Source organism: Aristolochia californica, unplaced genomic scaffold (assembly GCF_029961685.1).
Source record: "Aristolochia californica isolate CCGP_79_NKW_82.1479 unplaced genomic scaffold, dmAriCali1.0.hap1 SCAF_9, whole genome shotgun sequence".
NCBI classification, from domain to species: domain Eukaryota; kingdom Viridiplantae; phylum Streptophyta; class Magnoliopsida; order Piperales; family Aristolochiaceae; genus Aristolochia; species Aristolochia californica.
The window spans coordinates 648,034-665,789 of record NW_027182290.1 but is presented as its reverse complement, the minus strand read 5'-3'; the positions used below and the strand labels follow the sequence as shown (position 1 = coordinate 665,789).

Here is a 17,756-nt window from a genome sequence, read left to right as displayed (position 1 = left end):
GCAGGCCCATGAACACATGCATGTCTGTCTAAATGTGATCCTCTGTCTAAGCCCACCTACAGTTCCACTACTCGGTGACATAAAATCCCGGCAGATACTCTGTCTGAGATTGTGGGCCTGGATTGGGTCACACACGTGGCCATGAGCTTAAAAGAAAGTCCAATTTGAGTACTAGAAATGAGAAAAGCAAGTTTCAGACTAGAATCCACATCATGATTTTTATAGCCTACACGTTCTGAGCTTCTCGGTCAGTATCTTTACAACTTTGTCTCTGTCTAAATGTAATCGAGTGTCCAAGGAAATAAAGAGGCGAGAATATTTGATTTCTGGTACAAGGAATCTTTAGCTATAAATCCAAAGAATAGGAAGAAAATATAAAGCTGACAGAGCCCTGGAGGTGACAGCATGAGAAGACTGTTGTGGGTTTATCTGTTAGGCCCATTAGAGGCATTACAGGCTTGACAAGTTAAGCATCTGGGCCCCAAATAAGGGTTATTATTCTCGCAAACCATAAAGATCGAAGATCTCCCCTATCTTTGCTAAAAACGATAAAGAGGGGGAAAAGGAAAGACCCTGTCCCTCCCCTGTCCTTTGTAAAAGTTACTAGGGGAGAGCCCATATCGGCCAATACACTCTGGTATGTCGTATGTACCGGATTTCAATGGTTTTTTAAAGAAGAATTAGAAATTAAGTGACGCACAACAATTTATCATAAAAGACAACTAGAGCAATGCTAGAGGAGGATAATAATTTATTTTTATTAGTTATAATCATGATCCATTCGTTCTAATTTTTAATCTTAATAATATATTATTTTAGATTAATTATAATTTATTGTAGATAATATTCTTAATTAATTTTAATTAATTATTTTATAATATAATTTATTATGTTAATTATAATTTATTAGTATTATATATAATTTATTTATATTACATGAAATATGTTTAATTTTATCTAGAATTAATTAAATTTTATTTTAATTTATTAATATTACAAATACTTATTTTATAATAATCCTTTTATTTAATAATTATCATAATTTATTTATTTTTTAATTTTATTTTACTTGTATTACAATTTTGTTTACTATTTATTACAGTTAATTATAATTTCGTGTATTAAATAGTATTTATGTATTTAAGAGCAGTAAAAATGAATTACAATCGAACAAAAAAATTAAATCTAAGTGTAACTACAGTTGAAAATACATGCAAAAACATAAGTAGAAAATGTAAAATAATTAGTTATTAAAAAATTAAATAAAAAGTTAGATAAAGTTAAAGGAAAACTATGCTTATTTGTTAAAGACATACTAAAAATCAATAAAAACATAAATGAATGTTTTGGGGAGGATCCAAATTCGAATAACGTAAACGAATATTTGCAATTTGATAGGTGACACGTTTGAAGCTTATATCTGGATTTTTCTCATCAAATCTAACTGAGATTTCAAATTATGTTGTAACTCAAGACCTATTCTACTCAGATCTACCAATGATCACCATTTACGACACAATTTGAGAGAAGAATGGAAAGAAATCTGTAACTAAAATGACATTTTACCTAGAACGACTTTCGATAGCTTGTTCTCTTACAATGTGCTAGTTTTTGTTATATGGCCGTACTTAGAACACTATTTTCACCAATTTATGAATGCATTATTAGATTCCATTAAATTCATCTATTTGGCTATTGATTATTGGGAGGTGTGTTGTATTGATATTGTATCTAGGAGCTTTATGCTCAAAATTTTATCCAGGTTAATAATGGTAAAAAATTTGGACAATTCACTTAGACTTTTGTATGTTAGATGACTACATATCAGGTGTTGGGTGTAAGATTACACACTAATCGGATGTCACACCACCTACAATATTGTGTATGCATAACACAAGATATGTGACCACTTGATTAGGTAAAAAGGGCTTGAGTCTATGACCCAATCCCTTTCTTATTTCACTCTCTTTAGTTTTTAGGGATTAACCCTTACTTTTGTTGCCTCAGCTCCTACTTAAGAACTCGATGACTGTGGCTAGAAGTTTTGAGAAAAACAGAGCCGTTGGTGGGTAATATTTCAAAGTTTCGAACGCCTCTAAAGCCTTCCATTTCTGTCATTGCTGCGCAGAAAAACACCTTCCTAGCTTGCTCTTCAAGACAGGCACGGAAAGAGTACGAATGGTAGTGATAGCTTTTACGTTCCAAAGGCTATCTTTTTACTCTTACATTTGATGGGTCTCTAACCATTCGACAACCTTCCATCGGCCTTTGCGACTTCCTGGATGCTGATTACATTAGGTGGGTGACTTCAAAATTGTGTCTTTTTTTATGGAAAAAATTTCTTCCCATTTCTTTCCTGAGTTGTTTTACATGCCAACGCTTATTTTAAGCCCTTTTTGGGATGAATTGGGTGATAAGGAAGGTATAATGACGGCATTTGGTGTCTTTCTCAAGTAACTTTTGCTTTTAAAGATTATAAGGATGTTTTCATGGTTTCTGATCTGGTTTCGTCTTCCACGCAGAGATTAAGTTCTCTCTACAGTCAACAGCTTTATGGAACTGGTTTTCTGGAGATGGGGGGTGGTAGTGTTTTGCATGTGTCTTTTGCTTCTCTTTACTGGAGCACGTTCAGGTAAACACTGTTCTTTCCTGAGATATAAATTGTTGTCTTATTTTTCTTAGTTTCACCTCTAAAGTTTCTTTTTTTTCTTCTTCTTCTTCTTCTAATTTTTATGCAAAACGCTGTGGTCGATGAGCTAGGCTTCCTTTTCTTTTGAATTACTTCGGTAGTGGATCCCATTTTCTGTCTTTAAGAGATCTTACGGTCTTCTTGCCTTGGCAAAAGTAGTCTTTCTTTAGCAATTTTTCTATAATTCATGCTTTGCATTTCTTGTTTCCCTGAGCTGCAACATATGGGTAAGTCTCTCGGGGTCAGATTCCAATTTTTCTTAACGTTATTTAACTGTTAATTGATTCTGTTCTTGAGAAATTGGAACATGTAGGGCCTTTAAAAAACGATCGGTTCTTTTGGATGTTGTGTACTGAATAGCCTCGTTTATTGACTATTTTTCTTAGATGTGCTTTCTAAATTGGAACTAAATGCAGATGAGATATTGAAAGGGATTTCTAAAGTTAGAGGAGTGAATTTGGGTGGATGGTTGGTTGTTGAAGGATGGATAAAACCTTCTCTGTTTGATGAAATTCCTAACGGAGATTTGCTTGTGAGTATTGCTTTGTATTAATTTTTTATTTTTTAGAACACAATCACTTGTTTACCTCTTCATTGTTGTTGCTGTTATTGTTGGTCTACTATCAGGATGGAACCCAAGCTCAATTCAAATCTGTAATGCTGCAAAAATTTGTCAGTGCAGCAAATGGGGGAGGTTCCGATGTAACTGTTGACCAAAGTGCTCCTTCTTCCTGGGAAACTCTCAAGGTCTATCCTTTTGACTAATCCTGATCCTCAACTTCTTGTTTATAGATTGATCTTTTAAGATGTTGTACCATTAATCTCTATAACATCAGCATGACTTGGTTTTTCTTTTCTGAAAGTTTCACCTTCAAATTTTTTTCCAGGGGTACACTAGAACCTTCTGAATTATATTGCTTGGAGCATAAAGTATCGTTTCAAATAAAATAGTTTTTTATTCAGGATTTATGGATGGAGGCTACTTCTGTTGTAATAGATATGGAGAGTATCAGATTCGGAGTTTCAGTTCCGAACCCTCGGGGGTCAGTTTTTAACATGTGGTGGTGAGTGGGAGTCAATTTCAGCCACAGCAGAATCTCCTTCAGCAACTGAAACATTTCATATAGAGAGAAATTATGACAGAGTTCATATTAGACTTTCGAGCGGGACCTATGTGCAGGTAATACATTGCATACACAGGCTGCAAATTTGAAGCCTACATTTATTTTCAGGTTATTGAAATATTGAAAAACTACTTTTGTACTCTAAGGCTACATCAACCAATCAGCTTGTTGCAAGCTATCAAGGGAACCCAGGATGGGATGACAATGCGGCAACTTTTCAAATGATAATTGTTGCAAATGACTTGCATGGTGATTACCAACTTGCAAATGGATATGGACAGGATAAAGCAAAAGAAATTCTATCGGTACTTTCTAATGCCACTACTGCTATGTTTTAACTAATGGCTTCATACAATCATGTTAGATAAAACAAAATAAAAGATGCTTGAGTGCATAATACAGTTATTGATCTTGGACAAGCATGAATTTCTTGGGTAAGAGCTTGTGGTCAGATAACTCATCCTCCATACATTATTAATGGCTAGAGGAAATTGGCTCAGTGACTTGTGTATTGATGTACAAACTGCATATAATAATTACGATGATTCAAGGTAGCCCATGAAAGTGAGATGCATCCCTTATCATGTGAAATCAAAGGATTTGGAACTCCCAGGTACACTTCTGTATTGGCCAAGTTGGTCTATACCTCTTTATTGGCTAAGTTGGTCAATACAGCAATCTGAATCAGATTGTGGGTATCTCATCGAACAAACATTGACATTTACCAGATTGCATTCCTGAAGGTCATTTGCTTGTTCAATATGCTTAGTTCATTAATTTTGGAAACCTAATGTGCAGAAGCATAGAAAGAATTTTATAACACAAGAAGACTTCCGCTTTCTTTCCGTGAATGGGATGAATACTGTCCGAATTCCAGTTGGATGGTGGATTGCATATGATCCAGATCCACCGGCTCCCTTCATTGGAGGTTCTCTGGCGGCTCTGGATAACGCTTTCTCATGGGCATTGTGGGTCTTTCTCTCAGCTATGTATCTAAAAGACATGTTTCTAGCAAATTATTTGTCTCTGGGTATTGTGATGTTCATTTACCAAAATTGTGTAGGACCTACAACCTCAAGTGCATAATTGATCTACATGCAGCACCTGGTTCCCAAAATGGTATGGAACATAGTGCTAGTAGAGATGGATCTGTAGATTGGCCTGGATCCCCAGAGTCCATTTCTCAAAGCCTGGATGTTATAGATTTTCTAGCTTCCAGGTAACTCTTCTGCTTTAAACAAATCCAGTACTTGACAAAAGATTTTTATATTTTCTATCTTCATAAATTATTGCATTTGGAAAGACTAATGGAATGTTGGTTAACATATCTCCAGATATGCGAACCATCCCTCTCTGCTGGGCATTGAGCTGTTGAATGAACCTTCTGCTACTTCAGTCCCATTTGATGTCTTAACTTCTTATTATTCAAAAGGATACCAGATTGTGAGGAAATACACTTCTACTGCTTATGTGATATTCTGTCAAAGAATTGGGAGGGCAAGCCCTCTTGAGCTGTATCAGGCAAATATTGGTGTTTCAAATACTGTAGTGGATTTGCATTATTACAATTTATTTGATGATTTTTATGTTAATCTGACTTCCACGGATAATATCAACTTCATATACAACAATAGAGAGTCTGAGGTCCAAGCTTTAAACAGTGCAAATGGTCCTCTTGTCTTCATTGGTAAGATCCAGGTTGCTGTTGCATTTATAAACTTCTTGAGAAGTATACATTATCAGTGAAAATTTCAGTATGTGATGTTAAATGTTCTTTGCCAATTTTGTTTTTGGGTTCTAACACTTAAACATGAATTTGGATTTGGATTTCATTGTCCTTTCTTCTCTTCTTGTTTTTTTCTTTTTTTATCCCCTCGAAAAGATTTGAAGTATCATAAAGGGTACAAACTTTCAGTAATGCATGATTGAGATTGTACGAATTAGTTGTTTAGCATCACATCACAATTTGAGGCATGATACTTCTATTGACAATTAAAAAGTTGTATCATACAAAAGTAGGTCATACTATTTTTTGCATTATACTTAATTGCCTTTAAAGATTTAGTGTGACACTTCTTTGTGGAAAATTTCAAGTCTGTAACGTGTAAATGTTGTCAAAATTCAGGTCATACCCATATCACATGACTTTGATTAGTAGGTTCTTCCCCTTCAACTACGGTAATGGATCCTTAGCTAACAAAATATTCTATTTGTTAGAATGTTACTGCAAATTGATGGAAACTGCAATTAAAAAGATAATCAAGCATACCCTCAGATCCATCTATTTCAAAACTTACAGAAACTAACTAATCCTTTGCTAACTTTTGTGGCAATTTATTGATGGTAAGTCTGCATAATAAAAGTGGTTAATAGGAATATACTTCTAATTTTGAAAAATACTGTAAAGGGTAGTTTGATAATTTTTCACAGTCTACACCTCCTAGGTATAGTCTTATCTTATTTGATATGTTTGATAGTCTATGTAGCTCAAGTTTCATGTAATTAGGAGGTGTAATGTAGTAGTTATAAGAGTTTAAGTGAGAGGGGGCATTATTATCTTTGTACCTATTTTTAAGTTATAAAAAGGATTACGAGTAGTTCAGAAAGCAAATCATGAGAGACTTTTCTCTCTTGCTGCCGCCTCCTCTTCTTTTCTTGCTACTCTCTTTTGTCCTCTCTTTCAATCCTTCTTATTCCATAATTTTTACATGGTATGAAAGCAATAGATCTTGGTTAGAAGCCTTTGTTCTTCTCCGGTTCTCTCTATAGAAGTCTGCGACTTCTTAGAAAGGGGAATTTCTAAGATCTGCATTGACTGGTTAGTAAAAATCTGAAAAATTGTGTTCTTCTTCTACTATAACCCTAGGGTTGATGATGGCTTCTACTATTGTTTGAGCAGTTCCGAGACTATTTACCGTCCGTGAAGGTTTATTGAATTAAAAATCACTCTTTTTTGCATTGTGTGCACCCCCATACTGGGTTCTCTACCTACATCACCTTGAACCCTATTGACGTTAGCATTAGTTTTTTGGGTTTTTTGTGGCTTATGCAATTTTGTGGTTGGCGCACATTACAATTTTTTACCTAACCCTAATTTGCGAAGTGGAGCCCATGTAGCAGTGATTTATAGAAGTGTGGGAGCTGAAATTAGGGTTGAATTGGATTTTATCCTAATTCAATGGCGAGGTTATTACCCCTTCAAGGGATTCTGGGAACTCAGAAGGACAAGATACAATTATGATTACTTCTAAGAGAGTGGGTGACCAGAACTATTTGAGTTGGTACAATCAGTCAAACTATACTTCAAAGCTAAGAAGAAGTCTAAATTCATTAGGGACAACCCTCCTGTCTCTCTGAATGACAATTGGGTAGCCGAGGATAGTTAGGTTATGACCTGGCTGATTAACTACATGGATTCCAATCTAAGGAATCAAGTTATGAATTGTGACATTGTTAAGGAGATGTGGATGTCCTTAGAGTCTGTTTATACTCAGAAGTGCAACTTGTTACGTGTTTATGAACTCTATGTTAGGATGTTTAGCCTCAAGAGAGGTCAGAGATCTGTCACGGAATACTACAATGATTTGGTTGGTATACTACGGAAGATAAGTGTTTCCCATCCCTTTAATACTAATGAAAGCGAAACAAGAAAACAAATAGACAAGTGCCCATTGCAAAAAAATTGGATGGTTTAGGGTCAATTTTGACGCTATTGGGCCACAAATATTGGCATTAGAAGATGTTTAGTCCTTATCCATAGCTTTTAGGAGAGGATTGCATGCAAAGAATGCTGTTGTAGTTCAGGGAAGTAACAATGTGACTAGTGTTTCCATATCAGCACTAAATACCTTGTGTTCCTTAGAGTTGTCTAGGGGAAGAAGTGGAAGTACTAGAGACAGAAGAAGAGATAGTCAGGGTAGAGGTAGATGCAAAAGTGATATTAGGCTAGACAAGAAGTGTGCTCATTGTGGCTGCACTTATCATTTCTTTGACAAGTGTTGGCAAAAATTTGGTAAACCCACATAGGCCAACTCTCTTGTTCATGAGAGCACTGATGTGCCCCCTGAACCTATAGTGAATATTTTACTTGAAGCATCTGATGAAATGAAACAGTTGGTTCAGTGCATGGCCCAATTGACTACTGCCTCCTCTTCAGCTTCTTGGCTCAATATGCCACTCCTATAATCACACTGGCTAATTCAGGTATGTCTACTCTACATGTGCGTCCTACTTTTACCTAATTTTGAGCCACAACTGATATATCATGTATATCTTCCTTTTTTTTCTACTTTAAAAGAGTCTTTTGATGTCAAGTTTGTTACCCTAGCTAATGGATCATTGTCATCCATTCAAGGAAGGGTTACACTAGTTCCTGTTGCTTTTATACAGTCAATGTTACCTAGTCCTAAATTTCCTCATAACTTATTGAATAAGCCAACTTACTAAGTCCATGAAACTGTTCAATAAACTTGCATTCATCTTATTGTGCATTTTAAGATCTCTCGGCTAGGAGGACGATTGGTTCGGGGGGGGGGGGGGGGGTGGACTTCATCATCTGGAGGGACACTCATAGGCTCACAACCTCCATTACATGTTCTACATACTGCAATATCACCACTTTTGTGGCGCCTATGGTTAGGACATACTTCTCCAATAAAGTTGATTTAACTATTTTCAGATTTTCCTTCCAGTTTATCATTTTAGTGTGGTTCATGTCAAATCAGGCAAGCATTACTGGCTTATGTTCCCTTGAGCCAAAAAAAAGCACAAGTTTATTTGAAATTGTTCACGCAAACTTATGGGAACTATGTCCAATGTCCATTGTCTTTGGTCGTAAGTACTTTCTTTCCTTTATTGACGATTTTAGTAGATATACGTAGGTGTGTCTCCTATAGGAGAAATCTGAAGTATTCACTTTTCGTGTCCTTTGCACTGAAAATTATTTAGAGTACAAGAATCACAAGTTTGATATGTTTTGTCAAATTCATGAAATTATTCACCAGTTATCTTGTATGTTCACTCCTCAATAGAATGAGGTGGCTGAACGTGAACACCTCCAGTTGTTGAAAGTTGCTCATACTATGCTCCTTCATACGAATGTCCCTAAACAATATTGGGGTGATGCAATTTTGACTGCCTGTTACCTTATTAATAGAATGCCTTCTCTTGTCCTTGGGGGGAAAATTCCTAGCCAGATGCTTATGCCTTTAATTTCCCTATATGTTTTGACTCCAAGAGTGTTTGAGTGTGTATATTTTGCACATATGTTTCGTTCAACCACAAATAAATTGTCTCCCAATGCCATGAAATGTGTCTTCCAGGGATACTCTCGTACATAGAAGGATACAAGTATTTTTGTCTTCCCGCAAGGAAAACATTTGTATCAACTGGTGTGACATTCTTTGAAAATGTTTCCTTTTTTTCTATTGATGATAGAGATCTCCTCTCACTCCGCATCTGAAAGTTGTTGCACCAACTCCTATAGAGGATAATCTTATCCACTTACCAATTGTTCCTTCAAAGAAACCACTACAGGTGTACCACAAAAGACATACTCCCGAGCGCCCAGCACAAGTTCCCTCTCTCTTTGCCATATCCAGAATCCTCTTTGTCTACTGATCCTGAGGTAAGTGACTTAGACCTTCCTATTGCTCTTTGGAAAGGTGCTCGTTAGATACCCACTGTCTAATTTTGTTTCACTTGATTCCTTATTTCACTAGTACAAAAAGTTGGCCTTGTTTTTGTCCTTTTGTATTATTCCTTTTTTTGTACAGGAGGTTCTATTATCACCTTAGTGGAAAGCAACTACGAATGCTGAAATAGAGGCATTATGTGATAGGGGCACATGGGTGTTATGTGACTTGCCCTCAAGAGCTATTGTCGTTGGGTTCCGCTAGGTATACACTGTCAAATATGAGGTAGATGGTTCTTTTGAACGATATAAGGTACGACTGGGAGCCAAAGGCTATGCATAGACATATGCCGTGGATGTTTTTGAGACCTTCTCACCTTTGGCTCGTCTGTCTTCGGTACACGTACTTATTTCTATTGCAGTTAGCCAAGATTGACTGTTGTTTCAGCTTTGATATCAAGAGTGCTTTTTTCTATGGTGATCCCAACGAGGAGGTGTATGTGGAGCTACCTCTTGGGTATGTTGCTTAGGGTGAGATTTAAAAAGTTTGCAAACTAAAAAAGGCAATTTATGGATTTAAACAAAGTTCGAGGGAGTGGTTTGAAAAATTCAGCCAGGTGGTTGTCTTGTGGATTCACTCAAAATCTCTATGACCATTATCTGTTTGTAATGAAGAGATCATTTAGTGTTGTTGCCCTGCTAGTGTATGTGGATGATATTATTCTGTCTGGGAGTAATAAAAAAAGAATTTAAGAAATAAAGTTATGTCTCTAACAATATTTTTAAACAAAAGACTTGGGTTCCTTGGAATACTTTTTTGGCATAGAAGTAGCCCAAAGTAAAGCAAGACTTATACTCACTCAGAGAAAATATATCACTGATATGTTAAAGGAGTATGGTTTATTAGGAGTGAAACTAGTAGATATTCCTATGGAAGTGAGTCATGATCTTCACAATGAGAATAGTGATGAGCTCAAGGACAAGACTGTGAATCATTGGTTAGTTGTAAAACTAATCTATACTAAAGTTACCTGTCCTGACATATCATTCTCAGCCAGTATGGACAGCCAATTCATAGATCGGCCACAGAAAGTGGCCACTCCCAATATTCAGTCCAGTGATCAGATTGCTGATATGTTTACCAAGGCACTAGGGAAAAGGGCATTTGAGATCTCTTGTAACCAGCTGAAGCTCATGGCTATTTATGCTCTAGCTTAAGGGGGAGTGTTGGAAAATACTGTAAAGGATAGTTTGGTAATTTCTTATTATCTACTCCTCCTACGTATAGCCTTATCTTATTTAGTATGTTTGATAGTCTATATAGCTCAACTTTCATATAATTAGGAGGTGTATTGTGGGAGTTATAAGGGTTTAAGTGAGTTTTAGTGAGTAGGGGCATTATTGTCTTTATACCTACCTATTTTTAAGTTATAAAAAGAATTTAGGGGTCGACCAGAACCCAAATCACAAGAGACCTTTCTCTCTTGCTGCTGCCTCCTCTTCCTTTCTCTCCTCTCTTTCTTCCTCTTATTTGATAATTTTTACATCTAACATTTCATATGATGTTCCATGTGAATGCTAGCAACATTAACTGAACTTACATGTTCCTCTTTCAAGTGCATTTTCTTACAGATAATTTACTTTCATTGAAATGGTTTCCTATTTGCAAATTTGGTTTCTTTTAAATATATTACATACATTTGGAGCCTATGATTGTTCACGCAAATGCAGGGGAATGGGTAAATGAATGGAATGTGAAGAATGCTTCCAAGGCAGCGTACCAAGCATATGGAATGGCCCAGTTAGATGTTTATAGTAAATCTTCATTTGGCTGGTCGTATTGGACACTAAAGAATGAGAGGAAGCACTGGGACTTTGAGTGGAACATTTTGAACAATTACCTTCTTTTAGGTAGAAAAAAATATTTGCTGCAAGTTTTTATTGGATGATGTTTTAGGTTCATATTCAAGGTACAGAGAAACTTATATCTGATTTTTATCGTTGTGCAGATTCTTCAGCAAGTAGGGAAATACCAAGAAAGCTTTTGTTGTGGATGTTGTTTTGTACCTCTCTATATTTGCATCAAATAGCATGATGGAGCAAGCGAAAAAGGCTTACTGTAGCTGATCATTTAATTCTATGGAGGATTCTTACAGAGTTTTCCACAAATTCAACTTTTCATTACCAATAATTGGGAGAGCAGAAGGATGCATCAGTAAGCAGAAAATCCTCGAAAGACAATAAGGCTGTAAATTGTACATTTAATTCCTCAATATACCGATCCAAGCTGTTGACTTCCTTCTGAAAGTTTTTTACTCAAGGCTCTCTCTTAAAGCCATTTCTTGTAAACTTTCTTCACAATCTGACCAAGCACAAAATGACCTGTGAACTTTAGTCCCATGAACTTCCCAATTGGGGAGTGAATAGTGGCAATCCCAACTGCTGAAACTACAACAGTTGAACACTTAACAGGTCACGAAGCCATCTCTTGAATGAACGGGATTTTCTCTGTTTCAACCATGTGGATGATGAGAGTCTGCATTAAAAGCTCCTCAGCAAACCCAATAGAAGGTTAAGCACTCCTATCAACATGTTTAAGTTTCTCAAAGGTATGTCTGTGAAATGTCATAGCACAAATTGATTGCATCAGTGAGTTGTTAGTCAAACTAAATAGTGCATAAACGATCAATTCATGCAGTGGCTAAACTTGTTTCTGATTGAAAAATTATAAGATTGACAGAGGCTGAAAGAGTACCTTATCTTTTTGATTGCAAACACAAGAACATGCAATCCTTCATCACGAAGCTCTTCCCCATATGTTGATTTCTCTTGTCAGTTTCCTGTGGAATAGTTGAGTTCACACCATTATTAATCTCCTCAACAAAATTACATATTTTTAGTACTTCTTGAACTGCACCTATTGTTATCATAAATGTATCAACATCTGGATGAGAATGTGCTTCTTCTTTCTCTCTGGATCATTTATGTGTGGGTTTCTTCTTCTTCTTTCTTCTTTCTCTCTGGATAATTTGATGTCTCACCATTACCTTCAGGTGCTTCTTCTTTCTCTCTCATTGGTAACTTATCTGTTATCATAATTTCTCTGGATCAAATGACTTAGTTCTGTAATTTAATTCTCAATGGGTTTTTTCTTCTTTTCGGGAATGTGCTTCTTCTTCTTTATCAAAGGTTTCTCATAAATGACAATAACAAAAAAGACTTTCTTTTAAAAAAAGTATTATCGAGAGGTTTCTCATATCAAGCAAGATGCTTCCTCAGCTCAGACGAGGAGGTAACTACCAAAATGTCACATCCGAAATGTCTCAGATTTTCACCAGGGTGAGACATTTTGAAAAACCAAAAGAGCCCAATCCTAAAGCTCCCTGTTTCTCTGATCCTAAACTAAGAAATCATAAACTGAAAAAACACAAACACAAAAACTCATCAAGAAAATGTTTATGATTTAAAACTTAAAAGTATTTAAAAGAAAACCCATTTTTGGGTAATATAAGATCTTAGTATCTTTACCATATTCTTAACAAAATCACTCATCCATGTCCACTCTTCGCCTTTCTGCTTTAATTGAGGAATCCATGAGCAATCGCCAATGAATTCCAGCCAGCTGTACTTTTGGGAGAGAACAGTTCTCCTCTTCCTTCCAGCTAGACATCTTCTTCCTCTTTCCTTCTCGCACTTTCTTCACACTCACCACCACACAGGACGCAATCTGTTGGCGTTTGCGTTGAAGACAGGGTAAAGAATCAACGTTTCTGCCGCGAGAGAAAACATCCCAACAAGAAATTGAATGATTTCTGTACATGTCTTGCCGCTGATCTCCAACTCAGCCTCTCGCCACAGCCCGGCCTCTCTCTCATGTGGGTGCCTGTCCTTCAGCCTACCTTCGGTCTAAATCTCCACTGGAACAGAGAAACACAAGCATGGCACGTTTCGGTGAGGACAACCCCACATTGCAGAAAACCCAACTGAGAAATCAAATAAAATATGCCGCGTCTGATTAGAAGTTTCTCTGGTTCACCCACTGGACCTGTCTTTCGTGTTTCTAGGTGTCTTCTTCTTTGGTTTATAAGACAGTTCTGATTGTTACGTTCGTAATTTGTACAGGAAAAAAAAACAGTAGTATATCTCCCTAGATTATCTTTGATGCTTTTCATGTTCATGTTTCCCTTTTTCATTTGAATCCATGGATGTTACAGTGCTTCCAATCTAACATCACATCAACTGCTCTAGAATATTGATACTTCTGATACTTGTGTTAGCAGTGGAAATGGAATTTCTGTTACGTATTCATCAACCATTTCAAATTTGGTTCCCAGAAGGACATGAAGTCGATAATTACTTGTCAAATTCTCACGTATGATTCATCTACTGAAGAAGTTTTACTTCTTTCTGTAAGCGTACTTTGAAACTAAGAACTAAAAAGACTGCTCACGAAGATTACAGAAGGGAGATTGAACGAGAAATGGAGGAAAAAGAAGAAAGGGCAGAGAACAGATCGTTGATCAAGAACGAAGAAAGAAGATGCTCAGCTCTTGACCTGTAGCTCCTTCTGGATCAATCAAATGGAATGATTCAGAGTAAGAGAAGCCTGAAACTCTCTCGAAATTGGCTCGTAGGTATATTAGCTCGTCATCCTCATAACTGAGTAACTCCCGACTGATACGCCCGGCCCCAACAACGACAGATTGCATCAACCTCAATACCTTCATGTCGCCCTGCGTGGGCCTCCGTTTCACCGCGAAGCCGGCCTTCCTTCCGTTGCAATAGACAGTCCAAACCGGCATGGACATGAGAGGAACGGATAGGTTTCTACGGTTGCCATTTCCGGCAGTGCAATCGAGAGCAATTCGAAGGAGACCTGATTGCATTTCCTTGGCGAGAAGACTCGTGGGGACGGCGAGGCCAAGGAGGATAATGGGTGCGGTTCTGGAGTTGGGTTGGATACATAAGCTGACTTTTCCATGGCGGAAGCCGAAGATTGTCCCTGTAAAGATGGTGGGGAGGTTGACGTGTTTGGAGATGTGGGATGTGGTCTTGGAATCATTTCTTTCTTCTTCTTGACACTGTTCTCCGAGGTAGTAGCGGCCACAACTCGGGATGAGGAGCTCCATGAAGGAACGAACCAGTCTCCAGCTTCGCACTTGTTTCTGGCAATCGATCGCTGTGGTGCCATTCATAATGTGTGCGGTCTCACCCATTTGATAAGCCATGAAACTTGCTTGATGTAGTGTCAGGCGGCAAGATCAGATAGAGAACTTGAAGCAAATCTCTCTCACCACTGCAGTTTGGCTACTGAAACTGAGTTTTATAGTACTGGCAGACACTGTAAAACTCAAGTTTCAAGGATCATTTAATTAACAATACCATCAATCGGAGCTTCTTAACTGTCATTAAATTAACAAACATGATTACCCAAGGCATAAAAGACAACTGCACTAATAATATCTTAAAACGGAACTCTTTTTCTCATCAATCAAATTTTTAACCTTTATATCTTGTCTTGATTTCAGTTGTTTTTCTCCAACATATGAGGTGGAACTCCGTCTCTCCTCGGAATTCATGGTAAAGCAAGGGAAACGACAACACAGAAGCAGCTGGAAAACGAATTCCGGACTATCTACTCCACAATACTACCCTTCTCTCTCTGTCTCTGTCTCTGTCTCTCTCTCTCTCTCTGTGATTGTTTCCACGAAATTTTTTTCTTATCGTCACCATGAAACGTAAGGATCATATTCGCTTCTTTCTTTCTCTTTTCATTTCTTTATGCAAAGATTGCACAGGCATATGAAGACATCTAATATCATGAACATATTATAACAATATTCGATTTTATGATTGGAGAGAAAAAGGAAAAAGTTTCTACCAATCTAGCGAGAAAGTGGGTTTGTTGGGTGCCTTTGAAAAATGAAAACAGATCCTGTTCTTTCCATCAATGGCTAACATTTGATCTTTGCCAGGAGGAGTCCCATATGAAGATAGAACTTAATTTCAAGGGTGGTGGCACCCATGTGCCAGGGGAGAGGGAGGCCTGGTCGGCTAATAATCTACATTGATTTGTTGCTAAAGTGTACGGAATAAATGACTCCAATCAGCAGATAAGGGGTACCCTACCCCGGTGACAAGTATCTTATTTAAATTTTCCTGTCGCTAAAGGTTAAGGGGTGCTTCAGTTGAAGAGAAAACAGCTATTGAGAACAGAAAGGCACCTAAAGTTAGAATAATCAGCAAAAGAAAGGGAAAAATAATTTAGTTTAATATACGAAAACTTATATTAATTGAAGTGCCTTTCTGTTTCTTGGAATCGGGGAATGGTTGGGGCTTCTTCTGAATCGTTCTTAATTTTTGAATTTGCAGATTTTATGGAGGGGATGGGTTAGATATAACCTGTTCCAGAAATAAAATGAGCTAACGTTAACTTACAAAGAAGAGAATTATTCACAGATTAACAAATAGATTCTACAGGTGATTAACGTCGTCCTCTTCGACCATATCAAGGGTAATTTTGTAAATGTAAAACCTTATCGTTGTTTGGAAGAAAACCTCGTCAAAATAGGCTAGTTACGAGAAAGACGTCTCTTCTTCTCAGCAAATCCTTCTTTTTGCTTTTTCTTCTTTTGAGTTCTTAGGAAAGGCGATGAACTGAGACGCAGAAACCAGCATCGAAAGCAGGTAGTTTTTCATTCTTTTTTTTCTTCTTTATATTAGCGGAGTTTTTTCTTTACTTATTTGTCTACATCTGTTAATAGTACTGATACTGAAGCAGACCGTGAGAATTAGGTTCCGTGGGAGGTTTTTGGATTAACCCTAAGCCATGATTAGAACGTTTTGTTGTTTAAAGAAAATATTTTTCTTTTTATTTGATTGCAAATACATGGAGAATTATTGTATTGTTAGTCTGGTTAGCTTGTGACTTTTGGGTAATTTTACTGTTTCTGTTTGTGTTTTCGCTTAAATCGTAAATTGTGAAAAAGGGTTCAATCAAGCTTGATGGATCATTTGTTTTCGTCACTTGATATTAAAATGCCACTTGTTTTTGTTATTTTACCTTTCATTTGGGCTTCCTTTGCAAGAGAATTTCTCCTCAATTCTGGCTCTAATATCAGAGTAAGATATCTGCAGAAATAAAGAAGAAGGTGAAGAAGAAGAAGAAAGATAAATTTTGCGATGAAAGATTATTGGTTATAGGCGTTTCGGCTTTTAAACGTTTTGCAAAAATATTCCAACATAAACCCACTAATGCTTGGATTTGATTCACTTCCAAAGATTCATGTTGAATCCAATCCTTGGTCGTAACAGACGTGAAGTCAGCTGATTCGAATAGCTACAGAATTGATTCATAAGCGATAAATTAAATCTCTGTCCATTCGCAGGAGCAGATAGCGATTTTCCATGTAATAACTCAAATCCCTGCTCACTTATGGCGATCGTCAACCATAGCCGTTCTGTCATCTGGTTCTTCCTCCTCCTGGTACCCTTTTCCACGTCCCAGCCGCCTGATAGTTCACCCTCGGATTCATCCTCCTTCGAAATCTCACTCAGTTCCGGCGATGACTTTATTCTCCTCGCCATTTTTGTCTTCTTCGCTGTCTACTACATCTCCAACTTCATCCAGAGATCCCCCCCGGGCGCCCCCCTCCTCTTCAGCCAGTCCTGGGCATTGTCGCGCTTATGGATTTCGCAGCGCTCCACCGGAGTTGACCCCTCTGTCGTCGATACCCTTCCGACGTTCCAATATTCGCGCGTCAAAGACCGTAGGCTGGGCAAATCGAGCCTCGAATGCGCCGTCTGCTTGAATGAGTTCAAAGCTGAGGAGACCATTCGTCTGCTCCCCAGATGTAATCACATCTTTCATCCAGTTTGTATCGACGCCTGGCTGACGAATAATAGTACCTGCCCCGTTTGTCGATCGGATCTTCTTCAAGGTCCTGACACTGGTGCATCCGCCGGACACGCAAGTGGAACCGTCTCTGAGGTGAACCAAAGGGTGGCTGAAAACGAAGTCGCGATTGCGGTGGAAGAAGATCAAACAGTGACGGCTCGTCAGATGGGTATTTCTAAGAGTACAAAAAGGCCGACGCCAACACCGGAGGCGAGAGGAAGCCAACGGCGGAACTCGCTGGGGAGGCTCTGGCGGTCAAATTCGACGGGACATTCGATGGTGCAATTAGGGGAGAATTTTGAGAGGTTTACTCTGCGGTTGCCGGAAGAAATAAGTATGGATATCATGAGGGTGGAGGTGAATACCACAAGCAACTTAGCTTCTCCGATCAGCTTCAGACACTAGCCTCCGCCA

At 37.7% G+C, this 17,756-nt stretch overlaps 3 protein-coding genes across 3 annotated transcripts; 2 read left to right on the top strand and 1 right to left on the bottom strand.

The window, feature by feature from the left end:
* The first annotated feature begins 2,113 nt into the window (after positions 1–2,113).
* LOC137941671 (probable glucan 1,3-beta-glucosidase A) lies at positions 2,114–11,937 on the top strand. The gene is made up of 11 exons (XM_068787174.1): positions 2,114–2,298; positions 2,523–2,632; positions 3,106–3,221; positions 3,317–3,436; positions 3,687–3,869; positions 3,960–4,118; positions 4,612–4,781; positions 4,877–5,032; positions 5,148–5,500; positions 11,177–11,356; positions 11,455–11,937. The coding sequence occupies exons 2-11, from the start codon at positions 2,554–2,556 to the stop codon at positions 11,538–11,540; spliced, it is 1,602 nt and encodes a 533-aa protein (XP_068643275.1). The 5' UTR covers positions 2,114–2,298; positions 2,523–2,553; the 3' UTR covers positions 11,541–11,937.
* Positions 11,938–13,965: 2,028 nt separating this feature from the next.
* Positions 13,966–14,661, bottom strand: LOC137940107 (protein MIZU-KUSSEI 1-like). The gene has a single exon (XM_068785031.1). The coding sequence runs from the start codon at positions 14,659–14,661 to the stop codon at positions 13,966–13,968; it is 696 nt and encodes a 231-aa protein (XP_068641132.1).
* A 2,219-nt stretch (positions 14,662–16,880) lies between these two features.
* On the top strand, positions 16,881–17,747 carry LOC137940106 (E3 ubiquitin-protein ligase ATL6-like). Its single transcript, XM_068785030.1, has one exon. It carries the CDS (start codon positions 16,881–16,883, stop codon positions 17,745–17,747), a length of 867 nt encoding a protein of 288 aa, XP_068641131.1.
* The last annotated feature ends 9 nt before the right edge of the window (positions 17,748–17,756 follow it).

Bases quoted from the DNA above. Each gene is read 5' to 3' on its own strand.
- LOC137941671 (XM_068787174.1), top strand. From the start codon at position 2,554: ATGGAACTGGTTTTCTGGAGATGGGGGGTGGTAGTGTTTTGCATGTGT. The intron at 5,501-11,176 runs GTAAGATCCAGG...ACGCAAATGCAG, and splicing joins TGGTCCTCTTGTCTTCATTG to GGGAATGGGTAAATGAATGG. The intron at 11,357-11,454 runs GTAGAAAAAAAT...ATCGTTGTGCAG, and splicing joins GAACAATTACCTTCTTTTAG to ATTCTTCAGCAAGTAGGGAA.
- LOC137940107 (XM_068785031.1), bottom strand. From the start codon at position 14,661: ATGGGTGAGACCGCACACATTATGAATGGCACCACAGCGATCGATTGC.
- LOC137940106 (XM_068785030.1), top strand. From the start codon at position 16,881: ATGGCGATCGTCAACCATAGCCGTTCTGTCATCTGGTTCTTCCTCCTC.